Source organism: Sciurus vulgaris (assembly GCF_902686455.1).
Source record: "Sciurus vulgaris genome assembly, chromosome: 17".
Taxonomy (NCBI): Eukaryota; Metazoa; Chordata; class Mammalia; order Rodentia; family Sciuridae; genus Sciurus; species Sciurus vulgaris.
Window position 1 is genome coordinate 12,536,243 of NC_136478.1, and position 21,469 is coordinate 12,557,711.

Genomic DNA, 21,469 nt, shown 5'->3' on the forward strand with positions numbered 1-21,469 from the left:
TGGCCCCTGGGGCCTGGTGACCAAGGTCAGGGTGCAGGGACAGGAGGGAAGGCCGGTGAGCAGCTGCAGCCCAGGGAAGCCAGGCAGAGGCAAGGGTGTTAATTACAGTACGACTTTATTAATACTGGATCCTCACAGTGCATCTGTTACTTGTAGCAGTGACTATTTAAATCAAGGGGAGGATGGAGGGGAGCGGGCAGGGAGGAAAGGAGAATTTATCCAAAAGCCAACGGAAAGAAAAGAAATGAGATGGTTCAGGTGGACGAAGGGGTGGCGAGGGGCGGGGTGGGAGGAAAGGGTGAGCAGGGATGGGGGGCTTGGGGAGGGAAAATAAATTAAAAAAAGGAACAAGTTAACAGCACCAGAAAAGTTACTGCAGTCAAAAGACGCTTTTGAAAAGAATAGTTCTCTGTACAAAATGAAAAATAAAACGAATGTAAAGAAGCCCCCACCCCCAAAACCAAAGTTTATGATGCGGGATTGTTGGCTCGGATCCCGGGGCGGGGGTGGGCTGTGAGGTGGTCACTAAATGACGAGGGCAGCAGGGGGTGGTCAGGGAACAGAGGGGGGTGGAATATGTACAGCCCTGGGGGCTCAGGGGACGGGGAGGCAGAGGCAGTGCTGCCCCACCGTCTCCTGGGAAGCCCCGGCCCCCACTTCCCATCAGGGCCTGGAGTCTGGGGGGCCACCCCTGTGGAGCCCCCAGGAGGCGGTGAGCCCTTCCTCGCAGGGACCTGTGACCTGCCACACTCCTGGCGCAGAGGCCGTGCCTGCCCTCCTGCTGCCCCTCACCGTCCCCTCACACATCCTGCTTCCTGCTCTGTCACCTGGGCAAACCCAGTGCAGCCCTGAGGGGGGAAGGCCAGGCAGAAATCCCACCCCAGGGACCCCCCCAAACGGATCGCTTGCTCTCCTGGTTCCCACACCTGGCAGTTCTCAGATCTAGTGATCTGGCAATGGTTCTCCAGCAGTCCCGGGGAGCCCAGTGTGACCCCATTCACCCGGGGGTGTCCCTGTTGAGATCCCAGCTCATGGCCCAGGAACACCCTGGAGCTCAGAGCTGGAGCTGGACCAGCCCCAGCTCTGTCCCACCCACACCAGGGCAAAGCGCTCTCCTCACCCCCAGCAAGATGCCCCCCAGGAGCTCTGCCGCTCTCCTCACGACCCACGACCCACGGACCTCCCGATTCCCTCCGCTCGTCCTAGGCTCACGTGCTTTTACCTGCTCACTCACTAGGGGCGGGAGGGGAAGGTGCCCCCTCCTCCGCCCGGCCTGCTGCCAGCCCAGGCCCAGGCCCGCACAGGGCCATCCTGGGATGGCGTCTCCTCCCGCAAGTTTCAGCCCATCTCCCTGCACCTGCTCCCCTGCAGGCCCGCTGCTCTCTCAACCCACAGCAGACAGGCCCCGAGACGCCCGGGCCCTGCCCTCTCCAGCCTCATTTTGGCTACGCTGGAGAGAGCAGCTTCCCCCTGGCTTTGGGGGAATTGGTTCTGCCCTTCTCCTCCTGCCACAGGCCCATCAGGCCACCCTGTGACCTCCCCCTCTCAGGCACTCGAAGACACACACCCTGTTCCACCAGCTCGCCCCCCATACAGTCCTCGTCTGGGGTCAGCTCCAATTTATTATATTTATAAAATACCCTCCATACCGTCTACTGCTCCAGCCCCGACCCCGAAGGAGGCTGAAACCGTGACCCCAAAGTGCCACTGAGTTAAAAGTCTTAATGTGCCAGATGAGAACAGGACATCTGAACAGCTCCTGTGTGGCTGGCCAGGCAGCCCCCTGGACCTCTGGCCTCTTCCTGCTGCCCTAAGCAGCCCCCCTCCTGCCACACCTCACATGGGAGAGGAGGTGGGAGGGACCCCTGAGCCTCCACATGCAGGCCCTCTCCATGTCCTCCCGAGACTCCACTCGGGCTCCCTTCCCCTTGGGCCTCGTCTCCAAACTCCAACCTGCTCCCCTCATTCTGGCCACAAATCAAGATGCCTCAGCTGACTGGGAACTGGCCCCTCCACAGCCGCCCACCACCCAGGTGGAGAGGGGCCTGGGAGAGGCAGAGGTAGAGGGAGGGGGGAGGGGGCTGGGGGAAGAGGGGAGGGCCAGCATTCAGGAGTGAGCCAGGGCACCGTGATGCTGGGGAGCAGCCGTGGACCCCAGGCCAGGTGGGCCAGGATTGGCACGAGGGATGCTGGGCTCTGCGGTTTGGAAAAGGCAGGGCCTGCAAGGAGGGACAGAGTGGGCAAGGAGAGTAGAAAATAGGCTCCAAAACCAGTCCGAGGCCTGCAGGCCCCACCTGTCCTGCGAGGTTTGTTAAAGAAGTCACATCCCGATAAATGCTGTGATCCAGCCTGGGTGTCTCTTCCCATAAAGTGGCTTTGCTTTGTCCCTGGCGCTGTTCTTTCTCCTGACTGTGCCTGTGCTGAGTGGCTGCTGCTCACAGACCAGGCCACCTGCTTGTGCTGGGGCCAGACAGGGTGGGGAGGGCGGCGCCATCATAAGATGCGGGGCGCAGACCTGTCATTGGTGACGGTCCTGCGGAGCCGGACCCCGCGTCGAATGGCCACCAGCATGTCTTCTGCTGGGGGGTCGCTGGTGGCAGCAGGGGGTGGGGTAGGCGTCTCCTCTGCTGGGGTGGCAGACAGGCCGGTGGGGAAGGGGAACTGGCCTTCGCCCAGGGCGTGGGCACCCGCCACCAGCTCCCCAAGCTTCTCCACCAGGCTGTGCCGGTTGGCAGCCAGCTGCTGCTCCTCATCATCCTCGGCCGCCAGCCCGGCCCCTGCTGTGGAGTAGCTGGCCACCTCTGGGGATGGGCTGCCCCAGGCTGTGTTGGGCAGGCTGAGCCTCTTCGGGGAGGCCTTGGCAAGGTCCGGTGCCAGGGGAGAGGCAGCCTCCTCTGTGTAGAAGACGCACTCCTCACTGCCTGCCCGCGTGGGTCCCACGTAGCCAGGGGAGTCGGGCACCGTGGGGGTCTTCACAGGGACGATGGGTGGCCGGATGGGGATGGGGCCGGCACTGGACAGGGCACGGCGCACAGTGGGCTTGGTGGAGGGTGTGCGGCGGATGGTGGCCACCCCGGGCGGGGCGCCAGAGGGCAGGCCCGCAGCCGTGGGCAGCCCAGCAGTGGGCAGCCCTGCGGTCGAGGCTGGGCGCTTGGTCTGGATCAGGCGGCGGTAGTTCTGGGCGATGTTGCTGTTGCGCGGGATAGTGGAGGACTTGTCAAACTCAGGGGGGCCCTCACTGTCCGCGTCCCCATTCACAGAGTAGCAGTCGTAGTCTGAGCCTGGAGAAGCAGGATGCAGTGAGCCCTGACCCGCCTGGAAGGACAGGGCCCTCGTGTGCAGTCCACTCCCGGCCGTCCCTGTGGTGGGACCACCTGCAGACCCACCTTGGGAGGGGATGGTGTCCTCGGAGCAGGAGGGCGTGGTGGTCTGCGTGCTGTAGCCACTCGAGTACTGCAGCGAGTCCCTGCTGCTCTTCTGGTGCTCCAGGCTCAGGCCGCGGGTCAGCACCATGGCCAGGTCGCTGGCCGCAGGGGACACCTCCTCGCCGTGCTGGGGGAGGTAAACTGCAAGCTGAAGCCCCTCCTGTCCTCCCTCCGCCTGGCCTCCAGGCAGCCCCACGGTGGAGGCCCCTTGTTGGCCTCCCGGCATCGAGCTGGGAGTCAAGGTGGCCCTGGCTGGGAGACTTGGGGGAGTTGTCTGCCTACCTTGGCTGCAATGGTGGCGGGGGACATCCGAGGTCGTGGTGCCTCTTCCCCACTGGGGCCTAGGGTGCCTCCGCCAGTGGGTCCTGGCTCATTGTCTCGGAGAAGCTCCACTCGGTCCTTCCTCCGCTGCAGGGTGGAGCCCGAGGGCTGCTCATGGGGGCCGGCCTTGGTCCAGTCCTGGAGGGTGTGGCGGGTAGGTCAGGGAGACTCTTGGCCTTGCTGCCCACGGCCAATGGGGCCCTTCACTGGGGTTGAGGCTCAGGGTGTCCAGCCCTGTGAGGGGCCTTCAGCTCAAATTCATGGCCCAGGCCAGAGTCTGGAGGGTGGGTATGGCTGCTCTGTCCCACCAGGCCCCGGAGCAGGACAGGGAGTCCCAGGAGGGAAAGATATGGCATGTGGGGTGTGGCTGAAGGTCCTCTGGCTGAACTGGGGCTCCCTGGGGTGCTGGTCCCATGTTGGTGGTGTTCCTGGGCTGGGGCTGGGGCACTGACCGAGGTTGGGGAGCTGCACTCGCTAACAGACTGGCAGGTTTCCGAGGCCTCGGAGGACGCGGAGCTGGAGGACTTCTGCCATGCAGGCCAGTGGGTGGTTGCAGACGGGGCGGGAGGCAGGGGAGAGGAGAGAACAGATCTGATTACAAAGCTGCATGCAGGGGCGGCCTGATTCAGCACCTTGCCCCATGTCCCTCTGGGGTCACGGCCACCAAGAGCGCCTGCAACAGAAGGTGGCGGCCCAGGCACACAGCACGGGGACTGAGTCACCACAGGACCTGCTGCCGATGGCCTTACACCATTCTCTCAGAAAGGGGATGCCAGCAGAGTGGGGAGCACTTGGAGTTCAAAGTGCCATCCTGCACATGCTACGCTGAGCTGCCCCTTGGGTCAGGAAACCCGATGCAATGCTGGCTAGTGTATTTACAAGCCTGGAGTCAGAAGCCGGGGCTGGCGTCACATCCAGCAGCTCAGGGCAGGAGGCGGCCATCCAAGCAGGGGCGCAGTTAGAGGTGAGGCTGGGACCACGCGCTCAGGGACGGACGTTCAGTGATGGGGAAGAGGAGGAGCGTCCAGCAAAGAAGAGTGGGCGAGGAGCTGCCAGAGAACTGGGAGGAGCCTTGGAGGACAGAAGAACCTGCTGCAGCGGGGAGGGGGACAGCAGTGCCAGGGGGAAAGTGACACCTGCCCTAGCAGGTGGGAGGGGCCCTCAGGAGCAGCTTAAGTGTGAATGGGAGGCGCTTGCAGGCATTAGGGTAGACTGGGTACCCTCGAGGCTCTCCCTCAAGGGAAGTGAAACAAGAGGTAGAAACAGGACCATGAACCAACCCTTCGCATGTGTGATGGGCAGGGTTCCCGGGGCAGATGCTGACTCTGGCACTGTGGTCAGAGATGGAGCCAAGGGAAGTGCTTGTGATGAGCAAAACTCACGGTGAGCAAACCCAGCCAGGGCGGCGGGGAGGGCACCAGCAGTACCCCAGTCCCCGCCACAATCCCCCATCACCCTCGACTTAGATCCCCACGTTTCCTAAAGACTCTGTTGAGCCAAGATCACTAAAACAAGAGGGAACAAAGCACCAAAAGTGAGGCTCAGAGGAAATGACACATTCAGACTTTTAGCAATGTGACTATTAAATAAAAAAACTCAATGCAGAACAAGTATTTGGATGAAGTCAGTGAAAAAGTCCAACACCCATTTGTGAAAAAATGACCACAAAGAATAGGAACAATCTGATAGAGAATATTTACAAAAATATTGGTACTTTTTTCTCTAAGGTTGGGAGAAAGACACGGATACCCACTGTTAGCACTGGAAGTCTTAGCCAGTGCAATAAAGCAAGAAAAAGAAATTAAGGAGAAATAACATGATCATGGTTTGCAGTGACAGAATAGTAAAGAATCTTTCTCAGAATCTATACATTATTAGAATTAATAAGCAATTTAACAAGTTTACCAGCCAGGCGCAGTGGTACATGCCTGTAATCCCAGTGACTTGGGAAGATGAGGCAGGAGGATTGCAAGTTCAAAGCCAGTCATAGCAACTTAGCAAGGACCCATCTCAAAATAAAACATAAAGAGGGCTGGGGATATGGATTAGTGGTTAAGTGCCCCAGGGTTCAATCTCCAGTGCCAAAATGGGCAAACAAACAAAAAGACAAGTTTTTTGGATACGAGGAATGTTTTTGTTTGGTTTTGGGTTTCGTTTTTATTTTTTGGTAGAAACCGACAAGCTGATCTTAAAATTTATAAAGAAATGCAAAGGGTCAAAAACAGTTTGTGGAGAGTAATGAAGCTGGAGGGCTTTCATTATCAGATGTCGAGATCTTCTACAGTTAGAATGATTAAGATGGGGTGGTACTGGCCTAAGCAACAGACAACCATTGGCCTAAGGAACATCAGGCAGTTGAACAGAATACAAGGTCAAGAAAGAGCCACACACACACACGCCTGATTCACAACACGGTAGCTCAGTGGGGAAAAGATGCTGCTATGGTCTGGATGTTTGTTTTCCCTCAAAATTCATGTGCTGAAATCCTGACCCCTATGAAGATGGCATTAAGGGGTGAGGTCTTTGAGGCAGGCATTGTGGCGTGTGCCTGAAATCCCAGAGACTTGGGAGACTGAGGCAGGAGGATCACAAGTTCAAGGCCAGCCTTAGCAATTCAGTGAGGTCCTCAGCAACTTAGTGAGATCCTGTTTCAAAATGAAAAATAAAAACCACTGGGGATGTGGCTCAGTGGTAAAACACCCCTGGATTCAACCCTTGCTACTTATAAAGGAAAAAAAAAAAAAGGAAAAAGGAAAAAACGGTGAGCTCTTTGGGAGGTGACCAGATCATGAGGGCAGAGTCTGAGCCTCATAAATGAAGCCTGATAGAGCCAGGGGGACCTTTCCACCATGTAAGGACACAGCAAGAAGGAGCCTTCTGTGAACCAGAAAGTGGGCCCTTTCCAGACACCAAATCTGCTGGTGCCTTGATTCTGGATTTCACAGCCTCTGGAACTGTGAAAAATAAATTTCTGTTGTTCATGGTATTATGTCAACTTATGGGTATTTTGTTATAGATGCTCAAGTGGCTTAGACAGATGGTCTTTCCAATAGATTGTCCTAGGTCAATCAGATACCCACATGCAAAAAAGGATCTCTGCTTCATAACACACACACACACACACACACACAAGAAATTCCAGGTAAGTTGGGCATCTAATGGAAAAAGTAAAAACAACAACAAAAAACTTTTAGAGGAAAAACATCTTGGTGAGTGGAAGTATTAGAAATATCTCAAAGCAGGACACCAAGGGCACTAACAATTTTTAAAAATACATAAATTGGACTATATTAAAGTTAAAAATTTCTGGTCGTTAAAAGACCCCATTGAGAGGGAAAAAACATCCCCGTAGAATGAGAGAAGATATTTGATGAAGGACTTATAACTATAATATGTAAAAAGTTCTATAGATCAATAAGAAAACCACAACCAGTCTAGGAGAAAAACAGGTAAAAGATCTGAACAAGTCCTTCACAAAAGAAGATAATCAAATGGACTTTAAAAGAAGGAAAAAGGTGTCCTACCTCATTATTACTAGGGCCACGCAAATGACAAACACAAGCACTGACTACTACTGTATACCTGTCAGAATGATTAAAATGAAACAGATATAAAATACCGAGGCTAAAAAAAAAAAACAAAAAAAACCCAAGGCTGCTGAGGATGTGGTGTAGCAATGAACTGCCGTAATCTTGCTAGTAGGGGTGTAAATGTGTACAACCGCTTTGGAAAGCCATTCGGTGGTATCTATCAAATTTGAACATGTGTGCACATTGTGATGCAGTAAGTCCCCTCCTAGCTCAGTACCCCTAAGGAACTGCAAGCTAGGAAGTTCAGAGCAGCACTATTAGCAGCACCATAGTCAAACACTGGAAAATATCCAAAGGTCCTTCAAATATAGAATGGCTAATTATATATTCACGTGATGAAATGTGCTGCAGAGATGGGAACGACACAGGTTTCTGTAAGAAGATGAATCTCATGAACATGATGCTGAGCCAGAGGAGCTGGGCACACTCCCTGCCTATCTCTCCACCCACCCATTCACCCATCCGTGGTACTGGGGATCAAATCCGGTGCCTCACCCGTGCTGGGCAAGTGCTCTACCACTGAGCTACCTCCCCAGCCCAATCATTTATATATATTTTACAAAAAAGACAAAAGCTAGCGAGGATAGTGGCTGCCCCTTGGGGAGCACAGGGGCTTCTGGCTGATGGTCATGCTGTCTTGCTCTTGGTGCTGGTTATACGGGTGGGTTCCGTTTGTACCGATTACGTCAGTAAAAAGTTCTTAAAAGACTCAGTGGTAATGGATTATTATTATTTTTTGGTGCTGGGGATTGAACCAGGGGAGCGTCACCCTGAGACACCAGGGCTTGCTAAGTTGTCCAACCCAGAGAATATTTACAAGTCTGTACTGGTATAAATAAGTAACTGACTACATAAATAAATGTGGAGGAAGGGAGAGCTCTTTTTACAGTGGCAATTCAATTAGTACCTGCAGGTGGAATGATGGAAATAAGAAAATCTCAGGCAGGGATTATTAGTAGATGATAAAATGAGGGACAACAGCTGGGTGTGGTGGCACATGCCTGTAATCGCAGTGATTTGGGAGGCTGAGGCAGGAGGATTGCAAGTTTAAGGCCAGTTTGAGCAATTTAGCAAGATCCAGCATCAAAATAAAAAAATGAAAAGAGCTGAGTGTAGCTCAGGGGCACAGCACACCTCAGTTCAGTCTCCAGCACCGGAAGAAAAATGAGGGAGTGGAAGTATGGTCAGGAACAGGATGTCTGCATGGTCTCAAAGCGCCCGCCAGGTGAGACTTCGTTAATTAAAAAGGGGGACGTTGACTGTGAGTGGGGAAGACTGACAGACACCGCCTCCGCCAAGGACCAGGGAGCGTGTCCCCAGCCTCGAGGCACATCGATAGCAGGCAGCTGATACGGTGTCCTAAGAAGGGCACGGCACCCTGCTGTCATGTGCTCGCCCCGAACACCTGGCCTCTCCTTCTAAATGGACACTGTTCCTGTCCTAAATGGACATCAGGCCAATCCAACGTGAGAGACATCTTATAAAATGTTCTTCCAAATATCAAAGTCATGAAAGACAAATCAGGATGGGACAGAGGAACGGTCACAGGTTGGAAAAGCTCGGATGACACACAAATTAAATGCAACGTCAAGGATTCTGTATTGGGTCCTGGCCCAGAGGAAGGACAGTAGAGCGTAAACTGGCACGACGTGAACAAAGAATGTGGATGAGTTAGTAGCAGCGTTCATTTCCTGGTTTTGAAGATTATTTGATGGTTATGTGAGATGTCAACATGGGGGTTGGGGGACTGTAGGGAGGGCATTTGTAGATTCTACTCTTTTTTCTATGAGTCTAAAACAATTTGAGAAGAAAAAGTTACCCCCCACCTCCAAACCCCAAACCCTTAATAGGCAGTTCAAATAACAAAAAAAGAGGAAAAACAGATTGGAAAACAGATCTGAAGAAATTATCCAGAATGTTATAGGGACAGCAAGGAGATGAAATATGCGAATTTTTTTTTTTTTGGTACTGGGGATTGAACCCAGAGGCACTTTATCACTGAGCTACAGTCCCAGTCCTCTTTATGTTTTATTTTGAGATGGGGTCTCGCTCAGTTGCTGAGGCTGGTCTCAAACTTGGGATCCTCCTGCCTTGGCCTCCGGAGTTGCTGGGCTTATAGGGTATGTACCACCACACCAAGTGAAACACATGAATTAAGAGACACAGAAAGAATAAGGTGTGACATACATGTAACTGGAGACCCAGCAGAAGAGAATGAAAGTGGGGATAAAAAGATGGTGGCTGAGGCTGGGGGTGTAGCTCAGTAGTAGAGTGCTTGCCTGGCATGTGCGAGGCCCTGGGTTCGATCCCCAGCAGCAAAAAAAAAAAAAAAAAAAAAAAGAAAAGAAAAAGAAAAAAAAAGATGTTGTCAGATTGAGTAAAACAAGAACATCTAGGCATATGCTGTTTACAAGAGACTTATCTAAAATATAATGATAGAGCGAGTTTTAAAGCCAAGAGATGAAAATCGATAATATAAACATGGAACAGAATGAAGGCCTGGGATCATTCTCAATGGCGACTGGTCCCGCACGCAGAAAAGCCTGAGCCCGCAGGAGGCCGTGGCACCCCTCACCTGGCTGGTGATGTCGGAAGGCATGGGCGAGGGGGGCTTGGAGTAGGCGGCGTCCTGCGAGATGAAGCCGGAGTCGTGGGAGGAGACGCTGGAGAGGCGGGTGGTGGCGGTGGCTGGCTGCGCCAGGCTGCGGTAGCGACAGGTGGAACTGGGTGAGTGTGTTTGGCCACCCCCAGGCCACGGGGCTCCGCCACCCTTGGCACTGCTACTGCTGCTGGGGGCACTAAGGGAGTGAAGGAGGACAGTACAGCAGCCAGACAGGGAGACGGGTGAGTGTGAAGGGGGTGACAGATGGCGGGGAGAGACGAGGGGCAGAGGAAGGAAAAGATAATGTCAGACTACAAGGTCCTGGGACTCGGGTTCTACGGAGGAGCGGGATTCCAGGCTGATGCGTCAGGCAGGGCAGGGCTGGAGGAGGGGACACCGGGCCCTTGTCCCTGGGACTCCTCAGTGTTGGGGAGCCATGGTCAAGGCATGCCAAGGGTGGGGTGATCTCACGCCTCCCACTCTGCCATTAGAACAGTCGCCCTTAGGCCAATGATGGGAAACTGAGTCACAAAGCATCGAATAATCAGAAACAGACACAGGCTGCCTGTTTCTAAACTGCCTTCTCAAAGCCTGCTGCTGCCTTCTCGTCACAGCGGGCGATCCTGTACGAGGCAGGAGTCTGGGCAGCGCGTGAGGGTGCCCTCCAGGGAGGTCGTAAGCTCACCATCACCTCGTCACCTCCCTGCTGGAAGGTGTCCAGCTCATGCCCTCTGCATGGTCACAGAACCTCCAGCAGTGCTACTGAGCATGAGCTGGAAGCTTCCTGAGCGAGCGCCCACCTGCTCCCGGTCTCCCTGCTGTCTGTGCTCCCTCCTCGGACAGGTGCCCACCCAGAGTCTGAAGAGGCCCCAGCAGCTGAAGGAGCAGCTGATCACGGGCCTGGCTTCTCTCAAGCCCGGGTACCTGGACAGAGGGGCCTCCCCCAGTATTATCTGTGCTTAGTGCCCTCCCCACCCAGACGTCTCTAAATCTGGCCTCAGTGCCAGCCCAGGGAAGGGCCCTTGATGCTGAGCCAGCCTAGTGTTGAGTGAGATTCTTGGCCTCTCCCTGGCTCTGAGACCCCAGGGCCCAACCTGGGCCAGAGTTTGATCCATTGGCACCTGCCTGGATATCAGCTTTAGGAATGAGTCAGGCTGGACTGTCCTTTACTTTGTGGTCTCAGCACATGTCCTCAGAAACCCCTGCACCCTCCCCTGTCCTAGGCCTGGCAGAGTCCAGTGCTTAAATGCTAAGACTCTGTGCCTCAGTTTCCCCTTCTCTGAAATGGAGACAATACCATGCCTGACACAGTGGTGTTAGCATTCAATGAAGAAAACGCTTGCCCCTGGCACACAGTTAATGCCCTGTAAAGGAAGCTACTGCCCCTCCCTGCCAACAAATGCCGGGGTCAGCAGTCCTGGGATAACTGGACATGTTTTTCCTTTACACCTGAAGATCCCTCGGATGCTGCAGAGGTCATATGACTCGAGGATCTGAAGCATTCCCTGCCCCTGGGCCCCTGCAATTCTGGAGGCTGAACCCAGGGCCTCACACGAGCCAGGCAATGCTCTATTGCTGAGCCACATCTCCAGCCTCTGAGGCCACTCTTGACTTGGCTTTGCGGAGAGCTTCCGTATTCCTATCTGGGATACCCTCCAGGAGTCCCGCCCCCACCAACCTGCACATGCTGGACTTCCGGGAGCTGGAGCTGCTGGGCGAGGATGGTGGGGTCTGGTAAGACCAGCTGTAGTCGGAGCCCTTCAGGTCCTTGATCACCTGGGCAGGCACATGAATGGGGGTCAGCGGAGGCAGCCCCTAACTTACAGAGAGCCTCATCATTTTCCTCAAAGATCTACTCTTTCCAACGCATGGGACCATGCGTCAGGAGGAGACCCTATCGAGCTAACCCTCCCACCCCAGCCTTCTCCTAATGCACAGTGCTTCCTGGGGTGGGAAGCTGAGAGACATGGGGACATTCAGCTCTCTCTGTACTCCTTCAGCTCACACGCAGAGCACAGATTTGGAACTCTGAGCCCAGCCAGGACTGGGCGGGAGACATGGGAGAAGCAGGTGCCCCTGAGAACTGGCAGAGGAACCAGGCTAGATTACCCATGATAACAGGGGTGCAAATCAGTGCTGGACCCGAGTCTCAGCTTTCTGCGTGAATGGGGGTCACTGTTCCTGTCTTAGAGCGCCATCAAGAGGCGCCAAAGACACAACCTGTGGAGGGCATTTAGTGGAGTGCTGGGCACATTAGACGTGCCTGGGGAGGGCAGCGGGGGCAAGGGAGGGGGCAGGATGGACACGTGTGCCTGGGTCTGGGGATGTGGCTGGTGTTTTGGGTGTGGATGGCAGTCAAGCATCATCAGTTGGGAGGGGCCAAGCTCCAGGGATCTGAGATTTTTCCCCACCTGCTCGCAGTCTGAGATTCCTGCTGGGACCTAAGCACATCACCTGGGCAGGTGAAACTGGATGCCCCCTGGTGGCTGCTGGAAGTTCTCTGGTCTTTTCCCAGATGCCTTCCCCAAATGCTGTCTGTCTCCTTTTCTCAAATGTCCCCAACTGAGGGCAGGACTGTCTCCTCCCCGTCCCTGTCCCTGGGCCTCCAGGCTCACGGCACCTGCTCACTGGCGGGAGGCAGCTTGTGGGGTTCTGCAGTCAGCACCACCAGGTCGTCGATGATGCCCTGCAGGTGGGTGATCTCTCCCAGCATGGTCAGCTCACCATTCTGAGGAAGCAGGGATAAGACCTGATGGTCCCACCACCCACCCTCCACCCACCCTGGAGAAACAGGCCCTGTCGGGCCTCTCCTCTCTCACCCTCCCCTGCTAACCAGTGCCATTAGGGGCAGTGGAGGCTGGGCCAGCATAGTCTGGGTGGCTGACATGACCATCTGTCCAGGCCAAATCAGGGCATGAAGAGCCACAAGACCTGCTTTTGGTCCGGAAGCATGTGGCCCTAAATGTACCCAGCCAGGGATCACTAAAAAGTGATCTAAGAGGTCAACAAGTCCACCCTGGGTCCCACCCACCCCACTGGCCTCTGAGTCACCATGGGACCCACCACCACAGGCTGCAGGAAGGTGATGAAGGTGCAGAAGCGGCCTCGCTCCTCAATCAGGGCCCGGCGCACCGCCTGCTTCTCTGTCTCCTCCAGAAGGAGGTACATGTCGTTGACGTCCTGCAGGGCACTGTCCAGCTGCGGCTGCAGGTCTCCTTTCCCTGGAGGGGTCGGGAGGAGAGGCTGCGCTGGGGATGCTGGCCTGGTTTGCTGCACCCATGGCTCAGGCCCCTGTGGTGGCAACCCTGGCCGTGGAGCTGGGCACTAACAGGGGACTGGGGAGGGCAGACTCTGGGGCTTGTGGAGGGGATGGTCCCCCCGGAGCAGGCAGAGAGGACAGACAGATACACAGGCACAGGAGAGACACCAAAGCTGCAAAGCCACCTGGGATCCAGGTAGGCAGGGCTGACCAGGTGGAGGCCAACGGGAGGCCTTCACTGTGTGGGATACTCTCACTGCCCCGGGATGGTGCCCCGTCACCACAGGATACAGGCAGGTGGTGTGGAGCAGGACAAAGCAGAGTGGGGCAGGGGCACAGCTGTAGGCCAAGCCCCTGGAAGGTGCCAGGATCAGCAGAGCTAGGGGCTGGGCCTGGGGAGCAGGGAAGGGGGTGTCTCAGGGTGGGCCTCTGCTCAGCTCAGAAAACAACACATAACGACAGTGACGGTGGTACAAAAAAGCAGCAAGAGAGACAGAGAAAGGCGAGAGGATGATGTGGAGGAGACACTGAGACAGGAAGCAGGAGGCGACAGGTAAGAACAGGGCTGGCCTGGTGGGGGCGGGGCAGCCAGGGCCTATGCCCCCCCACCCCGCCCGGCCAGCCAACCCCTCCTGGCCTGGCAGACTGACCCAGCAGTGGCCTGGGACTCATCCCTGGCCAGGGGCCCCAGGGCCCCAGGGGGACTGTGCCCCAGGCCCCTCCCTCGGTGGACCGACCGACTTCCTCGCTCCTCCTTGGCCTGGAGAGGTTCCTTCCAATGGCCCTGAGCTGGGGGAGACAGACAAATGCGACAAGGACGGGAGGAGCAGCTGGAGGGACCGACATTTGACTTACCAAGTAGCTCTACAGGAAGGATGTGGGAGGAGGAGGAGGAGAGACAGAGAAAGAAAGAATGTGTGAAAGACAGCCGGATGGACAGAGCCATTCCTGGGGTGGGGTGGGGGCCTGGGCCTGTGGGGCCTCTTACTGCCTCCCAAGAGGAAGGCCTGGGCCTGTCTGGTGCAGGGCAGCTCCCTCTGTCCCACCCGACAGGTCGGAGGGTCCTGTCAGGGACAGGACCCCTCTGGCCAGGATGATGCCCTGGGGGAGCCCCATAGGGCAGTGGGGCTACGGAGTGGGACCTAGGGGCTGGGCCTCAGCAGGGGCTCTGGGCCTTACCTTTGCGAGCTTTCTTCTGCAGCTTCAGCGTGTCTGATGACTTCTTTTTGATCTCGTGCCGGGCTCGTTTGTACTCTGTGGAGGCAGGGTGAGAGGGGAGGCTATAACAGGGCTCTCTGTGGACAGGGTGTGGGACCCCCGCCCCGCCCCACGAAGCCCCACCCCACCTTTCGCGTGGTCCTTGTCCAGTTGGTTGGCCGACTTCTTCCAGTCCTCGATGCGCTCCTGCAGCGGGTTGATCAGGCTCTCCAGCAGTGCACTGTGGGTGGGAGCTGCGGGTCAGGATCACAGGGAGCGGGGTCTCCCAGGGACCAAACGCCCCGCCCGCCCGCGGCGTCCACTCACTTGGTGAATTGTCGCAGCTTGGTCTCTATGCTGCGGTGGCGCATGCACATGCGCGTGAGCGCGGAGCCGATGTCCCGCGTGGCCCCTGCGGCGAGACAAGCGCGGGGTGGAAAGAGCCCGCTTGGGACTCTGCAGTCCTTGCCTGGGACCACGAGGGGGCGCGCCGGCTGCGAAGGCCGCGCCCGCGCTCACTCTCGGTGGGCCTTGGGCGTTTACCCAGCTCCTATTTGCGCCAGGGCCCCGGGGCCAGCATGCCGGCCATCAGCCTCCTGCAGCTGCCGGTACTCTGCTGGCCAGGCCAGGTACCTCCCCTCTCCCCGAGCTGGGAGAGGCCAGCGCCAAAGACCGCCCAAGGAGGAATCAGTGAAACTCCCCAGCTCGGCAGCCGTCCAGGTGTGGAGCGAAGTGACAGTGCGCTCTGCCCTGGCCTACGTTCTCACCGCTGAAAGGAACAGGAGCCGCGGCGCTCCGCAGACCGGGACCCGGGGGAGGGCTCACCTGCCCCAAAAGCGCACAGAAGGGCGCTGGGAGCAGGGGAGAAGCCAGAGACTCTCTGCAGAAGGGTGAATGACTGCAGCAGAGGGGTCAATGAGCTGCCCCCAGCAAGAAGGGATCCCTGTAACATTCCTCCCGTCACTCACCCACTCCTGCTTGTGCCTGTTGGGGCCAGGGGCTCAGTCTTCCACAACTAGCCCATTCCATCAGCTCTGGGCCTGGTGTCCTTTCCCTCAGCTTTTCCCACCCTCTAGCCCACCCTGGGGCATCCCCGACCTCCAGCCATGCTCCTTCCCACCTCGGGTGTTGGTGGCCATGTCAGCCACTTTCTGGAAGGCGTCCAGGAAGGCCACAGCAGCCAGCACAGTAGTCCTGGGGAGACGGACGGCGGGATGGATGGTCAGTAGGGGCATTCTGCCTACCCGTCCCCAGCTAGGGCACCCTGGGCAGCCTCACCTCAGCTGGGAATGCAGCTTTGTGGCCTTGGAGTTGAAATCCTCCCAGATGGGGTAGGAGCTCTGTGAGAGAGGTGGGAGAGGAAGTGAGACCCTGTGGGAGGGGGCTGTAGGGCTGGGCTGGGGTCCCCTTATGCTGTCCAGCCCTGTCACTTTCTAAGAGTGGCCTTGTCCCTGAGGAGACCAGGCTCCTGTGCCCTCTGGGAGGCATGAGAAGGGCTTGGCCCTGGGAACCGGTGCCTTCACCCATCCTTCCCACCTGACAGGAGTCCATTCTGCTGTGTAGAGTTGGCAAATGTGTGGTTCCCATTCTCCCTCACGGGAGATGGAGGCAGTAGATGGCAGGTCCTATCTCCCTTGGGTTTCTCAGGGGCCTGGCAGGGATCTAAACTGAGCTCAGTGAAGGTCCCATGTTCCCTGGGCCTGGGATGGTGGGCACTGACCTGGCTTAGGGGCAAAGGTAGTGTGGAGTGTGGAGGCTGGCCAGCCACTCAGGCCAGTAGCAGTGGCTCCTGGGCTTGTGAGGAGGCTGTGGCTGCTGCAGGGCCTGGCCAGTCTGCCCGGGACAACCAGGCCCCAGGCTGAATGGGGCCTTGTGCGGCCAACAGAGCCACCTTTTTCCACCCCCCATTCCCCTCTGCTCCAGGGGAAACAGTGTGGCCTTTATCCCTGCCTGGCCCATGGCTCCATGTTGGGAGGGGGTTTCCCAGTAGGGAGGTCGAGCTCCTGGCGACCGAGTTGTCCAGTCTGATTAAGGGGCTCTTCTGGCTAATGTGCTCTCCCTGTGGCTGCAGGGCCTGGAGAAAGCTCAGCCCTGGCCTGAGGACCTTGTGGAGGCCTTGCTTTTTTGGAGGACAGCCCTGGGTGAGCAAAGCCCCAGCCCCAAGGGGTCTCTCTCCTCCATGTATAATGAACATTGGAGTTCAGGCTTTTCTCCAGGAAAGGAGGGGAAGCAGAGACCCCAGCCCCTCAAGGCCCTCAGGGGAGGCTCTGCTTGGTTGAAACTCCAGGACAGATTCTGGCTGGCCTCCCCAGTCCAGAAGCACCCACAGCGGGTAAAAGGAGCTGGGCAGCATCAGGGAACCTCCGAAAATCCCTCCCTTCCCCGCCCAGCCAAACCAGGGTCTAGGGAAAGCAAATATTTGAGAAGTACACTGAGGCTGGACCAAGAGGAGGCTGTGGGAGGGCTGTCCCCACACAGCTCAGGGAAAAGGGGCCTGGGAGGTTGTCCCTAGCAGTCCCGAGGAGCTGACCTAGGCCTTGGGGTCTTTTGAAAGGGACACTTCCCACCACCTTCATCCCACCTAGCCTGAATATCTGAAAAGACCTCCTTCTAGGGAGGAAAATGCTGGGGTGCAGTTGGTCCACAGCCAGCTGTTCTGCCACCCCCCTCCACCCTGGCCACTGTCTCAGACCACTCAGCAGTCCCTGGGCAGTCTCAGAGTGAGGGCTGTCCCAGGGGAGGGGCACAAGACAGGGCATGGGGGAGGCCAGGCCTGCTTTCTCCTCAGCACTTGGACCCAGGTGCTTCAGTCTTCAAGGACTTGGAATTCCCCCCACCCCCCCACCCTTCATGGTTCCCAAAGGAGCCCAGAGACTAGGAGGAAGGGCTGGAGTGGCCAGTGCCTAGGGAGCATGCTCCAGCCTGTGCCTGGCCCAGGCCCCTGGCTGTCAGGTTCTAAGACCCTGCTTTATCTTCGTTGGTCACGGTAACTGCACTGCTGACCAGGTGCTTCATGTTTTATGCAAGGCCTGACTGGCCCTGGCACTGTGTGTGCCGGGTCTTCACAGTGGCCTTGTGGGAAGAATCCTACTATTGTCCCCTTTAATAGATGAGGAAACAAGGTGAAGTGATGTGCCCAAAGTCACAGGGTGTGGCATCAGGGTCTGATCCCATGACTGACAGGTGACTGACTACATGTCAAGGTAGAGGCATCCTGTTTCTGGGGTGCTGGAAGATGAGCTCCAGGGACTGAAAGGATGGGGGAGACACCCAGCTCTATTGCAGTCACCTGGGCTGCTCCGGAGTGGGGAGGTGAGGTACCCAAGGGGACAGGATGAGACTATGAGCAGGCTGCTGTGGCTGGATGAGGAGAAACAACCTAGGATCTAGCCCTAGAGAGGGTTTTCTGAGTGACCTTGGGGCAGTCTGAGTCTGTTTGCACACCAGTAAAATCAGGAGAGGGACTGGACCTACCTGGGGCCAGTGTGTAGACTCCAGGGGGCACTCACTGCAGGGAACGTTGGAAAAGGTCTGGACAACTAGCAAGGGCTCAGTCACCTCTGGCCAGGGGCACAGAAGCCCTGTCTCTCTGCTAGGAGCCCCTCCCACCTGCCCAGAGTCTGTGTGTCTGGATGACACTGTACTATGGAGAGGGAGGCAAAGATCATGACCCCATTTTCTGGATGGACCAGTGTGGGGTGGTGGCCCCATTTGCTCTGCTGAGTGTGCTGTGCCCAGGCCTAACACCCAAACAAGTTCCTGCCCCTTTTTGGATTCAATGGGCTTGTGGCCTGAGCTGTGTGAGGCAGAGAAGGCAGGCAAGCTCCAGAGGACCCTTCCCCTCCCCTGAGCTCAGGCCTCCTCCAGCTTTCTAGGCTCCCTTCTCCCCTCCATCACCCTTTAGCCAAGGGTGGGGCCTTTGAGGGAGATCTGCAGTGGGCTCACTGGGGAGCAGCCCCGAGGGGCAAGAGTTCTCCCAGACCCAGCAAATCAGTAGGCAGCCACCAATGAGACAGTCAGAAGCTGCTCCCCAAATCCAGCCATTGGCCTCCAGGTGGCCTGGCCCCCTCCTCTGTCCCTGGCCAGGGTCCTCGAATACATTCATGTGTCACGGTTAGGAGCAAATCCTTTCATAGTGTCACCACACTTGGTGAAACCTTTCCCTTTTGACTCCACATATCTGCAAATCCTGCCACCATCCAGCCTGAACCTCTTGCTGAGATCTGGGCCCATTACCTTTAGTGTCATCTCCAACTTCCTTGCAATTGGCCAAGAGGGAGGGACACAGTCCTGCTCCTCTCTTCTGGGTAAAAGCTGCTGCTCGCTGCAGTGCTTGCTGTGTGGCTGCCAGTGGGAGGAGGTGCAGGCAGCTCCCACCCTCAGCCAGCCCTGGGAGCGGCCAGGGGAGGTGGTCGGGGCTGCCCAGTCCCAGGAAGGGGCCTCGGTGCCAGGGCTGTGATGTCTGCAGGGACGGGTGGAGGCTGCTGAGGGCCAGCAAAAGGGGCCCACAGGTGGAGTTGTCAGAGATGGAGGTCCCAGGGGGAAAGCACCACGGTGGGGGTGGGGGACACCGACATGCTGCTAACTGCACAGTCCCAGGCCAGAGTGGCTTCAGTCCCCTTCCTAGGGGACAGGGTTCTGGCAGCTGCCTCTGGGGCTGTTTCTCTGGCAGCACGGGAAAGGAGTCCGAAGCTCTTGCCTGCCTACCACCCTCCCCTTCCCAAAGTGCCTGCCTGGAACTCTTAGGTAGGTTGCATGTGGTTTGTGGTGTCCCCACCACTCCCCAGGCTGGGAACTGGTAGGACTTTGTGTTGTGTACTTGGCCAGTGTGTGTGGGGCTGTGAGGGGGCCCTCAGGAGCTCCTGTGGGAAGCCAGGTTCCTCCTCCTGACTGCAATCCTGCCTCTTCACCCTAGATCATGGGGGACAGAGGAGAAGGGCAGGAATGCTGTTTCTTGGCCCACCCTGACACTGGAGTGGGACCTCTGCCTAGTCAGCCTGGGGCAGCCCTGTCATACCTTGGCCTCTTTTGGGGAAAGGATTCCCCCCTCCCTCCTACCAGATAAAGAAGGAGGGCTGAGATCAGGGGCAGGGTTAATGACCTTGAGCCACTGCCAGGCCTCAGTTTCCCTACTGGTGGGCTGAACTAGAATTAGTGGCCTGCTCCAGCCTGACCTTGGGTAATCACGGGGAGTGGGGGTTGGCACTGAGTGGTAGTGGGGTAGGAAAAGTGCTCCCTTGGGTTGCTCCACCACCCCAACCTTCTTCCCTCCTCCTCTCAAAGTGATGATAAAGGCCTATCCTTGGGATACAGGGACATTCAGTCTGGAGACCTGGAGTCCATAGCTCACTGAGGTTGCTGATGGGGGGCGGGGCTGGGGCGGCAGTAGCAGGGTCGGGCCTCTGGCGGGGAAGGAGTTAAGGGTTCTCTGCTTTATTATTTTTCCTGCTTCGGCTGTGACAGCATTGTCTGGGCTCTGGGGCTGTGGGGATGTGGGGGGATTGTGCTGGAAGGGGGCGGAGGCCCGCAAGACCCTAGACCGGTTAAAGGGCCAAAGAGTCCGCCCTGGAGCCAAACCCCATTCATGGTTGGGGTCTGAGGCACAGAGGGCCCGCGTGTGCGCAGGCTCGGGTCGGGACCGCACAGGGCGACCCAGGGCGCCGCACGGACCCCCCAATACTTGAGCACCCACAGTCCCGCAGACAGACACCTGGAGACCTGGGTGCAAGGCAGACGCAGGCAGGGCACGCTTAGACAAGGACAGACCCCACCGCGCACGGTCACAGCGGGGCACGGCTCCCCGCCGCCACGCGTCCCCAGAGGGGACACGCACCCGCATCCGCGCGCCCACCCCGGTGGCCGGCCCCGCCGCGTCCCGATTACCTTCATGTCGTTGACGATGGCCTGGAAGAGCCCGCCCAGGGCGCCGCACTCCTTCTCCGCGGTCTCCATGCTCGGGCCGGGCGGGCCGCGGCGGCGGGGCGCGCAGGGGCTCGGGGACCCGCGCAGGGGAGGGGGCCGGGCCGCGGCGGGCACTCGCTCCGAGGCCGCGCCGGGCCTCCTCCTCCGGGCCGCGCTCAGCGGCCGGCCGCGCCGCGCTCTGGGGTCGCGGGCCGCCGGCGGGCGGCGCGGGCCATGTCGCGGCGGGGCAGGCGGGCGGCGCTGGGGGCGCGGCGCGGGCAGCTCGCGGCGCAGCCTCGGCGCGGGGACTGGAGCGGCGGCGGTAATCCGAGCCGCCGAGGCTCGGGCGTCACGTGGGCGCGCGGAGGGGAGGACCGCGGGGAGGGCGCGCGGGAGGGGGCTGTGGGAAAGGCCGGGCGGGCGCAGGCCCATTCACGGCCAGAAACCAGGGCTTTGAAATCCGAGCCCGGCGCTGCCAGACTGGTCGGGCGAGCGGGGCCGGCGGGCGCGGGCGCCACCGCGGGCCGGGGCGGCGCTGGGGCGGGGCCCGCTCTGCTCCCGGATGGTTCTCAGCCCCCAGACTACATCTTCCAGCCTTTGGTCTTGGTCTTCAAAGATGAACACCGTGGCGGGATGGAGGCTCTGGCTGCATCCCGCCGGACCGATACACGGCACCTAACGGGAGCGGGGCGTCACGGGGGCCGCCCGCCTTGGGGTGGTTCACTCCAGGGACAGACCCTCCATAGTTATTTGTCTTCATTTCCAAGCGGTATGGATGCCAACCAGGTGGGATGCCCGAGGCCAGGATTGGGGTGTGTGTGTGTGTCAATTATCTATCTCCGGGCTCTAGGACAACCTCCTTCCTCGTTGATGGGGGTCCATGATGCCTGGGCAGTGTGTGCGGATGCATATATGTGCATGTCGACCATAAGTGGCAGCAAGAAGAGGTTGTCTCAGTGGACACTCCAGGCAGGTAAACTCTCATGGGGTAGCACATGCTGGGGCTCTGGAAGAGCACGCACAAGCCCCTACTCCAGGAGCCACCTGGGAGCTGGTCAGGCCAAGCCAAGACTTTCCAAAGCCTGGGGACAAGTGAACCCTGGCCTTCTTTCAGCCAAATCAAGGGTCGGACACTTGTCCCTCTTCCCCCTGGGTGCACTGGCCTTTCCTCCCA

At 57.9% G+C, this 21,469-nt stretch overlaps 1 protein-coding gene across 5 annotated transcripts; it reads right to left on the reverse strand.

Moving 5' to 3' along the window:
- Positions 1–96: 96 nt before the first annotated feature.
- MTSS2 (MTSS I-BAR domain containing 2) lies at positions 97–20,607 on the reverse strand. 5 transcript variants are annotated; one of them, XM_079117087.1, is made up of 14 exons: positions 20,278–20,606; positions 15,673–15,734; positions 15,515–15,588; positions 14,722–14,806; positions 14,544–14,635; positions 14,377–14,451; positions 13,002–13,159; positions 12,559–12,666; positions 11,617–11,714; positions 9,912–10,134; positions 4,199–4,273; positions 3,708–3,884; positions 3,387–3,552; positions 97–3,281 (listed from the first exon to the last, which is right to left on the reverse strand). In XM_079117087.1, the coding sequence occupies exons 1-14, from the start codon at positions 20,344–20,346 to the stop codon at positions 2,494–2,496; spliced, it is 2,250 nt and encodes a 749-aa protein (XP_078973213.1). In that variant the 5' UTR covers positions 20,347–20,606; the 3' UTR covers positions 97–2,493. The 5 variants fall into 5 exon arrangements, with proteins under 5 accessions (XP_078973213.1, XP_078973215.1, XP_078973214.1 ...); XM_079117089.1 differs by having other exon boundaries at positions 9,912–10,038; positions 20,278–20,605; XM_079117088.1 differs by lacking the exon at positions 4,199–4,273 and having other exon boundaries at positions 20,278–20,607.
- Positions 20,608–21,469: the final 862 nt, after the last annotated feature.

Excerpts from the sequence above, each read along its gene's own strand:
- MTSS2 (XM_079117087.1), bottom strand. The coding sequence starts at position 20,346 with ATGGAGACCGCGGAGAAGGAGTGCGGCGCCCTGGGCGGGCTCTTCCAG. Across the intron at positions 14,807-15,514 it reads CATGGCCACCAACACCCGAG|GGGCCACGCGGGACATCGGC; the intron begins GTGGGAAGGAGC and ends GTCTCGCCGCAG. Across the intron at positions 3,282-3,386 it reads GGACACCATCCCCTCCCAAG|GCTCAGACTACGACTGCTAC; the intron begins GTGGGTCTGCAG and ends CTGCTTCTCCAG.